Source organism: Bos mutus, chromosome 7, assembly GCF_027580195.1.
Source record: "Bos mutus isolate GX-2022 chromosome 7, NWIPB_WYAK_1.1, whole genome shotgun sequence".
Taxonomy (NCBI): Eukaryota; Metazoa; Chordata; class Mammalia; order Artiodactyla; family Bovidae; genus Bos; species Bos mutus.
Genome location: NC_091623.1, coordinates 83015589 through 83034828, shown reverse-complemented (window position 1 = coordinate 83034828; position 19240 = coordinate 83015589). Strand labels below are relative to the sequence as shown.

General features: G+C 58.0%; 2 protein-coding genes across 3 annotated transcripts; one reads left to right on the top strand and one right to left on the bottom strand.

Moving 5' to 3' along the window:
• The first annotated feature begins 5855 nt into the window (after positions 1-5855).
• On the top strand, positions 5856-11089 carry PRSS57 (serine protease 57). The gene is made up of 5 exons (XM_005909724.2): positions 5856-6010; positions 6282-6435; positions 7312-7456; positions 9110-9373; positions 10713-11089. Exons 1-5 carry the CDS (start codon positions 5932-5934, stop codon positions 10959-10961), a joined length of 891 nt encoding a protein of 296 aa, XP_005909786.2. The 5' UTR covers positions 5856-5931; the 3' UTR covers positions 10962-11089.
• An 801-nt stretch (positions 11090-11890) lies between these two features.
• Positions 11891-18426, bottom strand: FSTL3 (follistatin like 3). Of its 2 annotated transcripts, XM_070374242.1 has the most exons (5): positions 18047-18400; positions 16518-16703; positions 13924-14139; positions 13138-13365; positions 11891-13047 (listed from the first exon to the last, which is right to left on the bottom strand). In XM_070374242.1, exons 1-5 carry the CDS (start codon positions 18147-18149, stop codon positions 12992-12994), a joined length of 789 nt encoding a protein of 262 aa, XP_070230343.1. In that variant the 5' UTR covers positions 18150-18400; the 3' UTR covers positions 11891-12991. The 2 variants fall into 2 exon arrangements, with proteins under 2 accessions (XP_070230343.1, XP_070230342.1); XM_070374241.1 differs by having other exon boundaries at positions 11891-13365; positions 18047-18426.
• Between the last annotated feature and the right edge of the window lie 814 nt (positions 18427-19240).

Here is a 19240-nt window from a genome sequence, read left to right as displayed (position 1 = left end):
AAATAAACTACCAAACAGAACAAAGGAAAAGACTCAGAAACAGCAGGGGGCCTGGGTTCCAGTCCCAGCTCAGCTCCTCAGGTGCTGTGTGATGCCAGGTCTGCTCCTTAACCTCTCTGAGCCTCACTTCCCTACCTCCTAGGGCTGCTGAAGGACTTGGAATAGGGCCCAGCTCACACTCGTGCAGGGGTTGGCACTGTTTCTGTAAAGGGCCAGATAGTAAATATTCCCAGCATTGCGGGCTGGCCGATCTGTTGCAAGGACTGAGCTCTGCCATTGCAGCCAGAGGCGGTAGATTGCGGCATCAAGTGGCCCTGTGCCAATAAAACTTTATTTATGAAACAGGCATGCCCACCTCACAGCTCTCGCCATTACTGGACATCCTCTGGGCATCTGGATCTCAGTGCGTCTGACACTGGGCTCTGCATGGGCCCCAGTCACCACCCCTTTCCTGTTCCCGAGTCAGAGACGCTGCCCCATGTCTCCCAGCCCTGACTCTAGCTCAGGCCCTGTGCCTGCTACTCCTGCCTCCTTTCACTGCCCTCTCCCTGTCTCCCTGCCTCCTCTCTCCTCTCCACTCTCACCAGACGGTCTTCCCCAACCTGCCCCACTCAAGCACCTTCTATAGCTTCCCAGTGCCCTGCAGCCTGGCTCTGAAGGCCCAGCTGAGCCCTGGAAGTGCCCTTCCTTCCCCTGCCCCTGCCGCTCGCCCCACCGCTCACCCACTGGGCCCTCCTCCAGGTGCCCCCTCCCCACCTTCCCCGTGTTCCTGGGTCTTCTTCTTGCCCTAAAATCCTACTCTCCTCCCTCTGCTTCCTGCCAACTTCAGTCACTTTCCCCCCTGAGTTCCGCCTCTGATGATGTCACTCACTGTGGTGTCTCGCGCCCAGCTCTCTGCCAGAGCGGGGGTCTGTGTCCCCTTCCTCCCATATCCAGTGCCTGCTCACAATGGGCGCTCAGTAAACACTCATGGAGCGAAGGACTGCATGCCTCCTGCTGTCTCCTTTGATCTTCTCAGCAGGAGTGGTGGCAGTAGCATGCGGTTTACAGATGAGGGGTGCACAGGACACCCAGCCCCCTGCTGAGTTCTCGCCAACACCCTTAGAGATCCTCTCAGGTCACCTGCTCCTCAGAGGAGGAGACTGAGGCCCAGACAGCTGTGGGGGCAGCTCTAGGGACCCCAACAGTGACCCATCTTCCCCCTGCAGAAATCCTGGAGGCTGAAAAGGCAGACAAGGTGGAGAGAAGTGGTGAGTCTCTGCCTGCTGCTTCAGAGACCCATTCATTGAATGGGTTTGCTCAGGGCCCCCATGTGCCGCACACTGAGACCCACACATCCCTTTCTCTGCCAGGTCCTTGGATGCAGGTCCAGGAGAAAGTCTGGGAAGTGCAATTGTGTCTGGCACAACCCCTCACTGGCTGGGCTGGCACCCACAGGGGAGTGACTGCCATACAAGATGCTGGTGGATTGGGCTGTTTATTCTTTAAAAAAAAAAAAATGTTTATTTGGCTGCACTGGGGTCTTAGTTGCGGCATGGGGGATCTAGTTCCCTGACGAGGGATTGAACCCAGGCACCCCTGCATTGGGAGCACAGAGCCTTAGCCACTGGACCACCAGTGATGTCCCTGGGCTGTTTATTCTTAAGGCAGCATCACCCATTTCAAGTAATAAGAAGCAATCTCCTTGGAGTGTGAGTTAAAGGGGTTAAAAAAGTAAAGGGTAAGCGTCACCAGTTGACACCTGCATGGCCTGTACCCCAGGCCAAGCACCAACCCCATCCACAGATGAAGAAACTGAGACACATGGAGGCCAAGTCGGGGTGGGTGGGGTCCTTGGGCTTCAACACTGTGTCTGGGGGCTCACTGGGAAGATTTTGAGTTTTTCTCAAGTTCTCAGGGGCTCCTGACCAAGCTCCATTCCTCTTCTAACTGCTTGAACCTCTGCTGCTAATTTGGGCTAAGGAAGGGCCTGTTCACTTATTGAGTGCTGACTGCATGACCCGCTCAGGGCAAGGTGATAGACACCGACTGCATGTGTGCCCTACTCAGGTGCTCAGCAGCTGACTTTGAGCTAACCTCCTCAATATATAAAAAGCTCCAACAAATCAACAACAAAAGTAAGTGTTCAGGGGAGTAAAGGGAGTTTTCTCATCATTATCATCATCATCACCATCATTGCTGTGACTTAGAAAGCCACCAAATCCTCCATGCAAAGACCCTTCAAGTCTCAGAGTTCTGGTTTCAAGACCCTCTGCTGTGCAGCCCCAGACCAGCCAGGCTCCTCTCTATGGTGCTTGGTTTAGGAAATGGAAACACTGAGCCCCACACAGGAGGTTCCTTAGAATTTCAGCAAGCTTGGTTATTCGGATCCTTGAAGGACGGTTGCTGGTTTCACAACTCTCACCAGAAAAGAAGGAAATGTTCCAGGCTGTGGGCAGAGTTGGCCCCTGGCAGAGACAGCACGAGCTAGTCTGAGGCTGCAACTCTGGCGCATCGCTCCCTCGCTGTGCAAACTTGGTGAAAGCACTTGACCTTTCTGTGCCTCTGTTTACCCCATCAGTAACATGGGGACAGCAACAATTCCAACAGCCTTGGGTTTCTCTAGGACTGCATGAGTCCCACACACCCTGGGGCGTGTGGCTGGGGGAAGTGACCGACACGGGAGCACAGCTGTGACAGGCCAATCCCAGGGCCCCACAGTGGACAGGAGCCACTGAAGTCACCTAAGGAATAATCCCCTACCAGCTGCTTTGACCTCCGGGGAAGCACAGGGTCCAGCCTGGCCTAGACCCCGGAAACAACTTCCACGTGGACCCTGTTTCCCACTTTGCTCTGTGTTCAAGGCCTGATGGTTCCTGCAGCTGCTATCATATCACCACAAACTTAGTGGCCTAGAATCATGTGCCCAGGCTTCCCCAGTGTTCACTGGTTAAGAATTCACCTTGCAATGCATGAGACACTGGCTTGATCCCTGCTCTGGGAAGAGCCCACAAGCCATGGAGCAACTAAGCCCATGCACAACTACTGAGCTTGTGCTCTAGAGCCTGCTCAGCAACAAGAGAAGCCACCGCGATAAGAAGCCCCCACACTGCAATTGAAGAGTAGCCCCCACTTACCACAACAGGAGAAAGCCCACGCAGCAATGAAGACCCAGCACAGCCAAAAATTAATTAATTAAAAAAATTCACATCTGCTTGCCTGGTTGGTGAGCCTCTCTGTGATGAGATCCAGGTGCCTGAATGCCATGTTTCTTTCCAAACCAGCTGGTTCTACCCTCACCCTGCCACTTTCAAGGCTGTGCCTCAGTTTCCTTGTCAGTACCACGGGTGATAACAATCAGTCAGTTAGTTAGTTCAGTCGCTCAGTCGTGTCTGACTCTTTGCGACCCCATGAATTGCAGCACACCAGGCCTCCCTGTCTATCACCAACTCCCGGAGTTCACTCAGACTCACGTCCATCGAGTCTGTGATGCCATCCAGCCATCTCATCCTCTGTCGTCCCTTTCTTCTCCTGCTCCCAATCCCTCCCAGCATCAGGGTCTTTTCCAATGAGTCAATTCTTCGCATGAGGTGGCCAAAATACTGGAGTTTCAGCTTTAGCATCATTCCTTCCAAAGAAATCCCAGGGCTGATCTCCTTCAGAATGGACTGGTTGGATCTCCTTGCAGTCCAAGGGACTCTCAAGAGTCTTCTCCAACACCACAGTTCAAAAACATCAATTCTTCAGCACTCAGCCTTCTTCACAGTCCAACTCTCACATCCATACATGACCACAGGAAAAACCATAGCTTTGACTAGACGGACCTTTGTTGGCAAAGTAATGTCTCTGCTTTTGAATATGCTATCTAGGTTGGTCATAACTTTCCTTCCAAGGAGTAAGCGTCTTTTAATTTCATGGCTGCAGTCACCATCTGCAGTGATTTTGGAGCCCCCCCAAAAAAAGTCTGACACTGTTTCCACTGTTTCCCCATCTATTTCCCATGAGGTGATGGGACCAGATGCCATGATCTTCGTTTTCTGAATGTTGAGCTTTAAGCCAACTTTTTCACTCTCCTCTTTCACTTTCATCAAGAGGCTTTTGAGTTCCTCTTCACTTTCTGCCATAAGGGTGGTGTCATCTGCATATCTGAGGTTATTGATATTTCTCCCGGCAATCTTGATTCTAGCTTGTGCAGCATAGTAATTAACACAGGGGACTGAGGCTGGCTAAATATAGCCCCACAACAACCCTGTCCTCATTTTGGGGCCTGTGGACATGTCACCTCATGGGGCAGAGGAGACTTTGCAGGTGAGATTAAGTTAAGGCCCCTGAGATGGGAAAAAGCCATGACAAACCTAGACAGCGTATTAAAAAGCAGAGACATCACTTTGCTGACAAAGGTCTGTCTAGTCAAAGCTATGGTTTTTCCAGTAGTCATGTATGGAAGTGAGAGTTGAACCATAAAGAAAGCTGAGTGCCAAAGAATTGATGCTTTCAAACTGTGGAGTTGGAGAAGACTCTTGAGAGTCCCTTGGAGAGCAAGGAGATCAAACCAGTCAATCCTAAAGGAAATCAACCCTGAATATCCATTAGAAGGGCTGATACTGAAGCTGAAGCTCCAATACTTTGGCCACATGATTCGAATAGCTGACTCATTGGAAAAGTCCCTGATGCTGGGAAAGATTGAGGGCAGGAGAAGAAGGGGACGACAGAGGATGAGATGGTTAGATAGCATCACTGACTCAATGGACATGAATCTGTGCAAACTCCAGGAGATAGTGAAGGACAGAGGACGCTGGCCTGCTGCTGCAGTCTATGGGGTCACAGTCAGACATGACTGAGCCACTGAACAGCAACAACCTGAGATGGGAACGACCCTGGATTCCCCAGGGGGCCCAGTGTCATCACAGGGTCCTTATAAAAGGCAGAGGGGAGGATCAGAGGCAGAGAGACAGGAGATGCTGCGCTGCTGGCTGTGCGGATGGAGGGAGGAGCTGCAAGTCAGGGATGTGGCTCCTCTAGAAGCTGGAAAAGGGGGGAGCCAGTGCTCCCCAGGAGCCTCCAAAGGGACCAACCCTGCCCACCCCTGGATTCAGCTCCATGAGCCCATGTTGGAATTCTAACCTGCCTCCCAGACCTCTCATTGCGTCTCCACATTAGCGGGGCCTCAGCAAAGCCTCCCCAGGGCAGCACAGGGTCTCTGACCTATATGTCCATAGGCTCACCAAGGCCCTGCCACCCCCTCCCTGCTCTGAGGCCTCCTTGGCTCCCCAGTGCCCACAGGAGGAGCCCCTGCCCCTTGGCCCCACCTTTGAGGGCCTGAACTAACCCGATTAGCTTGGTGTTATCTGACCGCCAGGCCCTGTGCTTCCGTTGTGAGCCCAGATCAGCGGATCTACACCGTCAACCGGGAGAAACGTTAGCACCAAGGGTGTGGGGGCCTTTGTCACATTACGCTCCACCTCTAGCACCTACTAGAGGCTGGTATACAGTAGGTGCTCAAAAATGCAGCAAAGGCAGCAGGAATCACAGGGCTTTCTGGGGCTGGGATTGCACATGGGGAGACTGAGGCCGGAGACAGTGACCAGCAGGGCTGAGGCGGGACTGCCTCCATCTGGTGAGCTGGCCCCCAACCCGGAGGGGTGGCCAAGGCTGCAGTGCTGCCGGCTGCTTAGCATTTTCTGGTGAAGGTTACTGGTTACTTGGTTTCTGGGTGAACAACAGGGCCCTGGAGCCCTCACACCCCTCCACTGCTGGTCTCCTGGGCAATTATGATTGTCATCAACAACCCCAATGCAGGAGAATCATTGGGTTTTCTAAAGTGCTGGCTCAGAACCGGCCGTTGCTGGCGGGGCCTCCGACCACAGGCCACAGCCCCATTTCCCTTTTCCTGGACGTTGGGAGGGGTGCGGCCCACTGAGCTCTCCAGGGACACACCTGCCTGTGACAGCCATGGGGCCCGGGGTGGGGGACTGGGGCCGCCTGCTGCTGACTGTGACCGCTGTCCTGACACTGCCCATGAGGCCCCCAGGTGAGGACCCCCAAGTATTCCACCCAAGCCTGCCAGAGGCCCACAGGGACCCACCCAGGAAGCCCCAGCCCCCTGCATGGCTGCTTCTCTCGGGTTGCAGCTTGGGGGCGGGCAGGAGGCCCAGTCCCAGCCCCAGGTTTTAGGGAGTCTGGCCCCCCACTCTGCAAACTCCAGGGTCTTCTCTTTCCATCTCTGTCTCTCCTGCCTCCCCCCAGCCTGACCCCCTCCCCATCCTGCCCCACCCCTGACAGGCCACCCACCCTGCCTGCAGGCTCCTGGGGGGCACAGATCATTGGGGGCCACGAGGTGACCCCCCACTCCCGGCCCTATATGGCATCCGTGAAGTTCCAGGGCCAGCACCACTGCGGGGGCTTCCTGCTGAGGGCCCGCTGGGTTGTGTCGGCTGCCCACTGCTTCAGCGGCCGGTGAGCCTGGGATGAGGGCATGTACTGGTGTGGGCAGGGGGGTGGAGGGGGGCTTGTGCAGACGGGCCTCTCAGCTGGGCAGGGGGAGTTAACAGAGAAAAAGGGGCAGGAGAAGTAGGGAAGGACCGGCAGCCATGACCATAAGCAGAGGTTACAACCGTTGCATTCATCCTGAGTGTGTGCTTGCATGCATACTAAGTCGCTTCAGTCGTGTCTGACTCTTTGAGACTCCACGGATTGTAGCCCATCAGGCTCCTCTGTCCATGGGATTCTCCAGGCAGGAATACTGGAGCGGGTTGCCATGCCCTTCTCCAGGGGATCATCCCAACCCAGGGATCGAATCGCAGTCTTTCACGTCTCCTGCATTGGCAGGCGGGTTCTTTACCACTAGCGCCATCTGGGAAGCCCTCATTCTGAGTATATTGATACAATAATTACTAACATTAATATTGAAATTATTAGAGGCAATGCTATAATCCAGATGGGAATTAGAATAAATATAATGAGTGTTATATTCATTTGAAGTATAATGTTATAATAAGTATTCAAATTAATAGTGCAGCAGGACTCCCCTGGTGATCCGGTGGTTAGGACTCCACACTTTCACTGCAGGGGCCATGGGTTTGATCCCTGGTTGGGGAACTAAGATGCCACATCTAATATGGAGTGGTCAAAAAAAAAAAAAAAATATATATATATTGCAGCAATTGGAGTTAATACCATAATTGAGACGGGAGGGTGATCAACTCAACATTTATCATCACAAGCTGGCAGGAGGATGGCATGGGCTTACTTCCCAGGAGGCGAGAGACTGAGCCTGTGTGAGACAGCCCTCACCTCAGCCTTGCTCACATTCCCCGCCCATTCCCCCCACAGAGACCCCGGGACAGGCCTGGTAGTGCTGGGGGCCCATGCCTTGCGCACCAAGGAGGCCACACAGCAGGTGTTCAGCATCTCCGCTGTCATCACGCACCCAGACTACCAGCCCACCACGCACACCAGTGACATCTGTCTGCTGCAGGTGACCCATTGCGTGGGGATCGGGCCCTCGGTGCAGGTCGGACCTGTCCCTACCCCTCCCCTTACCATGGCCTGACTTGTTTAAAAACAGCTGTTAGGCGCCTGTGAGCGTCTGTGAGCACCCATGAGTCAAGTCACTCCCTCCACTGCCCGCTGGAACACCCACACAGCCCGCTTGGCCTGCTGCTTGCTGAGCAGTCAGCACCCCAACAGGCTCTGACCCCCGGGCCTTTGCGCTGGCTGTGGCCCTGCCCAGCCCATGTTCCCCAGACTCCATGTGGCTTTCAGGTCTTTGCTCAGTTGTCCCCTTCTCAGGCAGCCTCCCTTAATGACCTCCAGTTCTCGGCTGCGCCTGGCTCCCCCCCTTCTCACCCCATCCCCTCTTCTGTGTCCAGCACCACCCACACCTTCTGGAAGCACCTGTACCACTGGTTCCACCTCTGCCCTTGAGGGCGGGGATTTTTATCTCGTCTGTGGTGAGTTGTGGTACACAGCAGATGCTCAACATTCACGTTGAAACAGTGAGACTGTAGGGCCATCAAAGACCCTGATCCCTGCCCCCTCAGGCCCTCCAGGGGGTTTCCTCCCTCCCCGCACATGTGCCTCTATTTGGACCTCACATGGCCCTTCCTGCTTGGGGGACCACCCTTCCCACAGCCCCCACCTGGGGGGCCCCAAATTCAACCCCAGGGACTACGGAGCTGCCATTTAAAGGGAGAATATCCCCAAACTGCCCTTGAAATGGGTGAAAATCAAACAGAGGGGACATTCAACACAACAAAAATGAAACCCTGGGAACAGGAGGGTCTAGGGTGTGGGGTTTTCTTGGCAAAATATAATGTGGGCAGCCAGTGTTGGCAGCCAAAGCTGGCATATGAATTCTGCTCCTCTGTGAAACCCCGTAGCCTGGAACCCCTGCTCTAATTCACCTAGCCCACTGTGCAGACGGGGAAACTGAGGCTAGGGGTGATCAGGGATGCACCCAAGATCAGGGAGTGAACACCCAAACCAGGGGTCCCAGTTGTTCATTCCATAACTGCTGATTGAGTGCCATCTGTGTGCCAGGAAACCATGAATACACAGCCATGAACATACAGCCCTGGCCTGGCTCCCTCTGAACTCCCAGTCTAACTAGGTGGCAGCTGAGTAAATCAGCCTTGACAGGAGCACATGGGAGCCCAGAGGAGGCACCTGTCCTAGACTGGCAGTCTGGGAGGACTTCCTGAAAGTGGTGTCTAAGCTGAGTCCTAAAAGCTGGATAGGAAAGGTGCCCCCAGCAGGGGGTACAGTGTTACAGTGTGAGCAAGTGTGCAGGTGGGAGGAGGGGAGGGCCAAACTAATGGGCCAAGAGGTTTTTTATCCCCGTGTCCTAAGGGCAATGGGCACGGAGGAGAGCTCAGAGCAGGGAAGAAGATGCTGGTTAGCAGGACCCCTGGGCAGCTGCGGGGGCGAGACTGGAAGCATGGAGGCTGGTGAGGTCTGATGAGCAGGGGCCCAAGGTGACAGAAGCAGCCGGGCCCTCTGACAGCCTAACAACAGCTGCAACTGACTTCTCTCCACAAGGACAGGAAGAGACGAGGAAAGGTAGACAGGAAGGGGTGGCAGGGGGCAGCTGCAGGCAGGCCTAACCTCCCTGCACCTCCCGCCCCTGCAGCTGAACAGCTCTGCCACCCTGGGTCCTGCAGTGGGACTACTGGGACTGCCGCGAAGGGGCGCCAGGCCTCCCCGGGCTGGGACACGCTGCAAGGTGGCTGGCTGGGGCTCCGTGTCCGACTTCGAGGAACTGCCGCCTGGGCTGATGGAAGCCGAGGTCCGCGTGCTGGAGCTGGACGCCTGCAACAGCTCCTGGAAGGGGCAGCTGAGCCCTGCCATGCTCTGCACCCACAGTGGGGACCGCCGGCGACGTGGCTTCTGCTCGGTGAGATGTTCACTCTCAGTCCTGCCTGCTTGCTGTGTAGGGAAACTGAGGCCCTCAGAGAGGTCAGAGCTGGTCAGAGAGCTTGGGCAACTAAGTCCCTGCTCACCTTTAACCAGTTGGTGAGGCCTGGGAAGGGGAGGGAGCCCCCAGGGTCACAGGGCTGCCATGTACGGCTGCACAGGTTGTGCACTGCACAAAGGACTACAGATTTGTGTCTTTAAAAGCAGTGTCCAGATCTCAAGGAAGGCGTTTCTGCTCCTAAGCCTTTGTATGGATTAATGGCAAACCTGGGCCTGATGCCCAGGGAGAAACACAGCCCAGACTGGGAGCAGGGGAGTGTCTTTTGTTCTAGCCAAAGTGCGTGGTTCAGATTCTAGAGCCCAACTGCCCGGGTCCACATCCAGATGAGCCACTTCTTACACATATGGTTTTGGAAAAGTCATCTCACTTCTCAGGAGCTCACTTTCTCCGTCTGTAAAATGGTCACACCAATAGGACATATTTCTTTGGGTCAGAGCTGATTCCAGGTGAAAATTAGGGTGATAGGTCTGGGGAGAGGAGGAAGCAGGGACTTTAGGGTGAGTATTCAGGAAGGCCTCTCTGAGGACAGTACTTTCGAGACTTGGAGGAGCCTTGAGAATGTCTGAGGGGAGACATGCCAGGCAGACAGACCAGTCACAGGGCTGCTGTGTAGTCGCGCAGGTTGTGCATTGCACAAGGAGCTATAGACTTGTGTGGTATACAAGGAGTGTCCAGCAGGGGGCAGTAATGGGTCTCAAGGATAGGCAAAAGCCTAGAGGTTGGAGCTTGGGCTTCCCAGGTGGCACTTGTGGTAAAGAACCCCCTTGCCAATGCAGGAGATATGAGACGTGGCTTCGATCCCTGAGTCAGGAAGATCCCCTGGAGGAGGGCACAGCAACCCACTTCAGTATTCTTGCCTGGAGAATCTCATGAACAGAGGAGCCTGGAGAGCTATAGTCCATAGGGTTGCAAAGAGTTGGACAAGGCTGAAGCAACTTAGCACACAGAGGTTGGAGCTCAGTTTGCTGCAGAAACAGCTGGCATGTCTGGCTGAAACCAAATGAGTTCGGGGAGAGGAGAGCAGATGAGTGATGGGGGCTGGCTTCTCTAGGCCCTAAAGGCTGAGATGATGTGTTTAGTCTTTGCTCTAAGAGCACTGGGGAGCCATGGTCCCAGCCCAAGCTCTGGGGACTGTCCATGGGACATAAAAGGGTTTTGAGGTAGAGAAGGTCCAGATCAGATCTACATATATTAGCTTCTTTAAGGAAAGTGAGGCCCAGCAAGGGACCCCTGACCTCACCTTTGCCTCCACCCTCAGGCGGACTCTGGAGGACCCCTGGTATGCAGAAATCGGGCCTATGGCCTCGTCTCCTTCTCTGGCCTCTGGTGTGGGGATCCCAAGACACCCGATGTGTACACACAGGTGTCCGCCTTCGTGACTTGGATCAGGGACGTGATTCGGCATGGCCAGCGTGGCCCCCAGCCCAGGACCACGGGGGGCCGGCAGGCGTTGTCTGAACCACAGCAGCACCGGGTACACCACCAAGATGGCAAACGATACAAATAGCTCTGGCCTGGAAAACTCCGAGGCTGGAGCAGAGGGTCCATGAGCCCTTAAACTCCAGGAAGCCTGGTGTCAGGGCAGGTAGGGGGCATCAGTTCCCAACTAAAGGGCAAAATAACAATAAAGTGTTAACTGACTCACAGATATGATGGTCTGCCCTCAAGGTCCACCCACATGCCCTTCAGCTTCTCCTTGGCCTCTGAATGGTCAAGGCTCCAGCTCTGCCACCCTCTCTCTGAGGGACCCTGAGCCACAGGACCTGGACTCCTCACCACCCTCCCTCCCGTTCCCCACACTGACCCCCCTGGAGTTTCCCATCTGCGCCTCACAGCCCAGGCTGGGGACAGCCTCCCGGCCTCCTTGGCCCCTGCCTAGAAAGCCACTCCTCTGCCCTCCGGCCAGACCCATTCACAGATGGGGAAACCAAGGCTGGGAGAGAGTGGGGTCTCAGGTTGGCCTACCTCCGTGTTAAGCCTGATCCTCGAAAAGAACTTCAGGCAAATGGTGCCTGGCTGGCAGCAAGGCTGGGTGAGCCCCAGCCCAGTGCTTTTACTAATCATGTCAGTGTCATTAGGGCACCTCCAACCCTTCCAGGCCAAACCGCCATTTCTGGACCCTAAACCAAGTGGCCTCTTGGGGCTTCCCTAAGCCACCAAGACCCCGTTCCTTTCCTCCCCTTCCCCATAAAGGCCAAGACTCTCCTACCCAACCCCATGCCACCTGCCTCAGTTCTATGCCTGCTACTGCCCACAGCTGAAGCTGGATGCTGAGGCCCAGAAGTAGGCAGCACCTGCCCCAAGAACATGCACTTGTGTCTCTTCTGGATGCTTTCAGAAACCCCCACAGCACCCCAGGCTGGTAACCCCCTCCCAAAGTGGGGGGACACAGAGGTTCAGAGAGAGGAGAGCAAAACAAGGTCTGAACACCCACAGTGGCTTTTTCAGTGTTTATTTCTTTGGCAGGTAAGGCAGGACCCCAGGGCGGGGGAGATTGCCCTGTTGGCGGGCTTGGGCGAACCCACTACTAAAGGGCACTTTTCTGGGTGTCACAGGTAAGGCACTTCCTGGAGGCAGTGAAGGACATGGATGAGCACCACCACCTTGGGGAGCTGTGCTCCTGCCCCACTGGACGCCCCTCCCCCTCTGGGTCTGCACCTCTGGCCTACAGATGGGCATGGGGAGGTGACAAAGAGCAACAGTCCAGGTGGCAGGAGGAAACCCAGCTGGCAGGCAAGGAGGGTTCAGCTGGGAACTGGGCCTAGAGGCCAGGGCAAGATACAGGGAACGCCACCTGTGGATAGGGTAGCAGGCACCGGTGTGCCCCTCAGACACACGGCTCCAGGATGCCAGGTATGCAGCGGGTCTTGGCATATACGCCCCACCCTGGGCCAGTGGGTGAGCAGGGCCTCACAGGCCCCACCGGGTCCCTCCCACCTGACATGGTGCCTGCTTTGTTCTAGCAGATGCCTCTCCACGCCCAAGGCCTGTGTCAGGAGGCACAGATGGCACCCCCATCCCCCAGGGACATGCTGGGAAATGGGTGAGGAAGGCGGAAGGTAAGTCCCTTGGTCACCCTGGGACTGGTGGCGGACAGTGGTTGCTTCCTTGATCTGTCTGCGGTCTGGGCATGTTCTGAAGCTCATCTATTCACACCCAGGCTGTGAACCCCCTCTCACCCCCTGGTCCCTGTTCTAGAAGGCCAGGGTACCTCCTCATTAATTGCTGGCAGGAAATCCCTAGACCTCTTGGTGGCAGCGACAATTAACAGAGTGATCCCCAAGGGAGCATAAGTTTGAGGTCCTCCTGGGCAATAGGGTACCTGGGGTGGGGGCTGGGGGCTGGGCACCCACCCACCAGCCTGCTCCCAGGCTTCTTTTCCCCAGTCCTTCCAAGATATCGTCGAGGGGCACCAGGGCTCCCACAGTGGTCCCTGTCCAGGTTCTGGGGGTGTCCGTTGGACATAAATAGACTCTGCTGTGGCAATAAATAAAATGGGGAAGCCTTGAACGCCAGGCCCAGGCCGGTCCCGCAGGCTCACACAAAGTTCTCCTCCTCCTCCTCGGACTCAGGATCTAACGGCTCGGGGGCGCCTGCAGAGTGGGAGGGACCAAAAGAGAAATGCGGGCGCGGAGAGGGGCTGGGGGCTAGACCCCCCCGCTGCTCCCCTCTGCGTGCCGCACCTGCACAGCTGCCCGGGTGGCGCACGCCGATGGAGCGGCCCAGGAAGCAGGTGGCCTGGCGGAGATGGCAGGAGGACAGGTAGGTGACGTTGTTGTTGCCACAGAGTTCCTGGCCGGGGCTGGATGGTGCGGGGCAGGGCGCCGCGCGACACACCACGCAGTGCGCGCTGCCGGTCTGATCCACCACACACGACTGTGGCCGCAGGCAAACCACGTGGGCGCAAGATTCTGCAGGTGGGGCGTGGGGACAGGTAAAAAGCGCGACTCCGGACAGGGCGGGGTCTTCAGGCCCCAGCCCCTTGCTGCACCAGAAGCCACACCCCTTCCAATGTCCCGCCCACTCACTGGTCCCACCTTTAGACCCGCCCCTTGGTGTACCGAAGTCACACCCCTTCCACGAACCACGCCACGCCCCAGATCTACGGTCAATCTTTCCCCACTTTGCGCCAATAAGTTCCTCTGACTCTCATACTCGTATTTCTCACCCCATAGGGGCCCCAGAAGCCCCCTTTCCAAACTTGTACCCTACTCTTCCCCATTCCCGATCCCACAAGACCTGAGCTTGTGATACTCTCTTGGGACTATAGGTCCCGCCCACGAGCTCACACCTAGGCCCCGCCTACCATGGGCCGCACCCAAATCTACGAGACCTGTAATAAGCACCCTGGATTATAGACCCCGCCCCTTCCTGCCAGTGACCCACCCCCACGCGCTGCGGCAGCGGCCTCTAACAGGATGCTCAGGCCCGGTGGCCCCGCCCCTCCCCAAGGCTCCGCCCCAACGTACTGCGGCAGCGACCACGGTACATCACGCGCAGGTCCGGGTGGCCGCGACAGCGCGCGGCGCGCAACTCGCACTCGTCGCGGTAGGTGGCGCCGTCAGAGCCGCAGACCTGCAGGCGCGCCGGGAGCCCCGTGCAGTCGGGCGCGCACTCGCAGCGCGGACGGCCCCCCAGCATGCGGCAGGCCTTGCCGGGGCCGCACTCCACGCCCTCGCACGAATCTGTGGACAGAGGACACGCACGCGTGGGCTGCGGCGCGTGGCCGAGGCCGGAGGTCCTCCGAGGCCCAGCGCCCTCGCTCCCTGTTCCGACGGATAAAGGCCGGACCGGAGCGAGGGGCGGTCCGAAGAAGGGGCTCACGGGGGAGGAAACTGATTTGGGGTCTCGGGGAATTTCAGCCACTCCAGAGTGGACTAGGACTCGACGCTTTTCGCGGGACGGGCCTCTGTCGGGGTACAGGGCTCAGTGTGGGCGGAAGCGAGGGGTCTCTGTCGGGAATCTGGGGGTCTGGGAGGAACAGGCTTCACCCCCAGTCCGGCTCTCGCTCCGCAGCTGGGCCACCCGCTCAGGCTGACGTCTGTTCCCTGATTTACGCGCGTTTCTGGGAAGGCCGGCGGGGGACCGGCTGCGTCAGCCCGGGGGGCTCCACCCCGTCCAGGCGCGGGGCTGGGGAGGATGGGCAGCGTCTGTTCCTCCCGCCTGCCAGGACCTCCCCTGAAGAAGCGTCGGGGAGGGCGGGGTGTTGGCCTGGTCTGAGGTTCATTTCCTGAGGAGGGGGCCTCGCACAGCTCGAGCCCTCGAAACAGGGTTACCGCCCCCCGCAACCCCATTTCTCAGGTAGGGAAATAAATCTCTCTCTGGCTCCTCGCCCCCACCCCGGCCCCACGAAAGCCTGATTTTCGCCTCCCAGGCCCAGTACAGCCTCCCACCTGCCCCCACAAGGTGGTGCTCTTTTGTCATCATTTTACCAAAGGGGCCTCCCAGGTGGCGCTAGTGGTAAAGAAACTGCCTGCCAACGCTGGAGACACAGGAAATGCAGGTTTGATCCCTGGGTCGGGAAGATCCCTTGGAGTAGGAAATGGTCATCCACTCCAATATTCTTGCCTGGAGAATCCCATGGACAGAGGAGCTTGGCGGGCTACAGACCACAGGGCCGCAGAGTCCGACATAATTGAGCAACTGAACAAATATATATAGATATACACACACACACACACACACACACACCAAAGTGGGAAACTGAGGCCCCATCACAGCTGTGAATTGAGGAGAGCCAGGGCACCTAGGCGTGAGAACTCCAGGCCAGACCAGATGGACCCCCCAGCTCCATGATTTGTGGGTCTGGGTCTGTCTCTGAGCTCGAGTTGAAGTTTCAGCCTCAGTTGCCCTGAGTGTAACAGTGAGGCTAATCCGGAACTCCACCCTACAGGGTGAGCATACAGTGATGGAAGCTCCTTTAGAGGCCAGCCAGAGCCCCTCATGTCTCCCTGCCAGGGCATGTGGACTGCACCTGGGTGCCTCCTGTGCTGCCCGCCCACACGCACATCTGGAAACGCTCCCCCGGGTGGCTTCACGCACGCTAGAACAGAAGTGGCAGGGCTGAGTTCCTGTTGCCAGGGCCAGATGAGGTGGGGGAGGGCATCCTGGACCATGTCAGGCCTGGGCCAGGCACTTTTTGAAGTCTGTCCTCCTCCTAAAACCCAGAGGGGCTTCTGGAGGGAGCCAGGGCACATGGCAGTTGAGTTCAGGACCACCCAGCCAGGCTGATCTGGTATTAATCACATCCCAGCCGGCCAGCCAGGCTCCTCGGCTTGGCCTGCAGGTCTGCAGCCCTCAGTTCCAGCTTCCATCCAGCACCTCTGTCCTGACTCCACCCACTCGGGTCTGATCCCAGGCCATGGTCTCCGTGCTCCCCCTTCCCCACCCGCCCCACCATGGTCTCTCCAGCTGGCAAACTCCTAATCATCCAACAACACCCTGGTTTCCAGAGCCCACCTCCTTCAAGTCATGTCCCCATGCGCCCTCTGGGTCCTTGCAGGTTCAGTCTTGCACAGGGGGCTGAGAGGGTCTCCAACGAGACTATGTCTTGACCTATTCATTCACTGTGCCTTAAAAGAGCTCCTAGTCTCTCATGGAGGAGGCAGCATTTCACAGAACACAGTCCAGAAGGCAAATGCTTGTTAAACATACAGCTGTGGCCCTAACCACAGACCCTGGAACCTGCGAGGTTAAGGGCAGATGAGTGTTTGGGAACACTGAGTGTGGGGTCACAAACCCTAATGGCCAGTCAGGGAGAATCCACCTTTCTAGGAGCTAGGTGTGCCTGTCTATCCACCATGTGGAGTGAAGGTGGGCAAGGCTACCAGGGCAGAGGGCTCCCCCTGAGTGAGACCCTAGAGGCTGGAAACCAAACTGGGGAATCCTTTCTGCAGGAGGCTGAGGGCCTGGGAGCCCGAAGGCCCCCAAACCCTCTCTGAGTCTGGGATCCCCTTGCCAGCAGCCTCAACCTCCCGCATGCCCCCAAGACAGGAAGCTCACTGTTGCCTGTGCCGCCTCTGACCAAGAGACCACGGCCTTCTGCTGACGCACAGGGTCTCACCTTTGCAGGGGAGGCAGTGGACGAGGCCTAGGAAGCCCAGGAGGCTGATCTTGTTCCCCGGGTGGGTGAAGTTGGACCAGGCGGTGTCGATGTTGCCAGAGGCACAGCATTCAGCCTGGCTCACATCCGTCTTCAGCACCAGGCTGCAGGTGGCCTCTCGGCCCTGCTGGAGCCAGCAGACACCACCTGCGGACAGAGGGGCAGTTCCTACAGGGCCAGAGGTGCCCCCAGGTGCTCCTTTCCACACCCAAGCCTTGGCCTGCCAGGCAGCTACTGGCCCATGGGGATGCATAAAGTTGGTGCTCAGTAACTGCAAAGGGGATGATCCACCTCCCACCTGGGACGGAGGGATAGAGAACCACACAGGTGTCCCGGCTCCGGCTGCAGATTCTTCTGGGATCCTTCCTCTGGGCTCCGGCCCCCATACGGCTCTACTGCCAACCCCCTCCCCTCCCGGCAAGCTCTCCCCATGGCTCCAGGCCCCCAGCCCAGGCCTGGCATCCTGCCCGACCAGTCAAACACCCGGAGCTGGACGTGTCAGGGTCAGTGGGCCCTAGAGCCGCCTCTCCCGCCTCTGCCCTCTGTCTAGACAGCGCCCGAGGGCATGCGGAGCCCCCTCGCCTGGCAGCCCCCCCTCGCCTGGCCCGCCTCTTACTCACTCCAACTTGGGAACATTCCCCTTGCATGAGCTCACTGTCTCCCCGGGGACGCGGCCTTCGGGGAGGGGGCTTGGCTCTCCCCTCAGTGCAGGGTTGGGGTGGGGCTGCAGGGTGGGGTGGGGGGGACAGATGGCCCTCAGTTTCTGCACCGTTAAGTGGGGGCAGGAGTGGCCGGGGCCCCCATCCCAGGAGCTCCCAGGCACTGCTGAGCTCCGAGGGACCAGCTCAGTTCGGGGAGCTCGGCATCTTTGCTCCCCTTATAAAAGGGGAAACTGAGGCCCAGAGTTGGGGTGTGACTTCCCTGGCGTCTCCACAACTGGCAGATACGAGATTCTAACAAGTCTGCCTGCGCCAGACCCAGCGAAGATCTGAGACCCGGGCTGGAGATCCTGAGTCCAACCACCCAGCCCTGCCTCTCTGGGGCACTGGGACCCGGAAAGTCCAGGTTCATATCCGCTTTGCCCCGTACAAGCTGTCTGACCCTTTGCCTCAGTTTTCCCATCTGGAAACCGGGCATAAGAGTGCTCACACTGTAGGGCTGCTGCGTGGATTCCAGGAGGGAGGCGGCAGACCCTGAGCACTCAGTAACTGTCAGCAGCCCTGGGGACTAGTTCTTGATAATAAATTGTGAGGAGTCACATCTGCTCGCCTGACCTCCTGGTGACCCTCCTTTAGGTCTTTTAGGGCTGGGGGAGGGGAGCCCCAAGCATTCCCACATTCAACCTGCAGTGGCCATGGGTCACCACGGGTCACTGCTCTCTGCCCCCAGCTGCCACCGCCGCCTCGCCCCGACCTATCCCCCGGCCCGCATTCCCGGCAGGCCCACGTGGGTGGCCCGCCCCGCCCGCCCCTTCCGGCCGCCCCACTCACCCGGCGCGGGGTCCCCCGAACCCAGGGAGCCCACGAAGCCCACGGCCCATGCCAGGGCCCCCCAGGGCAGCGGCCATAGTGGCCCCGGCGCCCGGGGACGCATGGCGAACGCAGACACGGCGGCGACCCCCGCGTCGGACGCGCGGGCAGCTGGCGGGCGGGCGGCAGGGAGGGCGGCGGCGGCACCACTTCCAGCGCGCGGCCGGCGCGCCCTATAAAGGTCCCGCGGGCTGCGGGCGGGGCGGGGCGGGCCAGCCGGGGCGGGGCGCGGGGACGGCGGGGCTCGGGGCAGTGTCGCTCGCGATGTGGGCGGCAGCTGATGAGGGGCGGGGGCCCCACCCGGGAGCCGGGCCCGTGGCTTCGAGTTCGAGGTGTCGCCGTGCGTTTGGGGGACGAGTTGGCCAGTGACCCACGAAGAGTGCGTCTGCTGAGCCTTGCGCATCGTGGTCTGCATGTGATGGCTGGCGTGGCCCCAGTGTGCTCTGGGCTCGTAGCCTGACCTCCCCGTCCCCTCCCACACACCCGGGGACCTCAGCCCCAGCCACTCCCTAATCCAACCCTCCAGGCCACCCGCCTGGCCACCTGGCCCCTGGAGCCGGTGGGCACAGCTGGGTGTGAGCACGTGGGGGGGGGGGGAGGGGCTGTGGAGAGGAGACAGATACAGACACACCAGTGGTCCCAACAACATGCCAACAGCAATAATCATACTGCAAATCTTCCAGAGTGCCTACTGTGTGCCTGGCCTTTGCCCCTCCTCCTACCCTGAGCCTGCAACAACCCCTTAGGTGGCCTGAATAATCTGCCTGCTCCTCCCCTCCAAGGGTCAGTGCTCTCTGTCCTTTGCCACCTGGAATCCTGGTTTCCCAAAATGCACGATGGGCTGGGAAGCACGCAGCCCCCTGGGGCCTCAGTGCAGAAGGATGCTTTTCCTACTCTGGGCTGATCCTTTCAGTCCTTGGGGCCCCAGAAAATTGTCAGGGCACTTCCACATCTCATGGACCCTGTGCAGCCCCTCTACACAGTTTGTGTTTGTGTTTCTGGGGAATAATTAGTGACAGTCTCCTGGAGGCAAAGATGTTTGAGGGTACTGGGGCAACAGGTTAACTAAGGCAGACCTACTCCCATCCTCAGTGAGCTCGTGTGGTCTGTCCAGGTCATAGACAACAAAACACATAGACAGACAAATTAATGTGT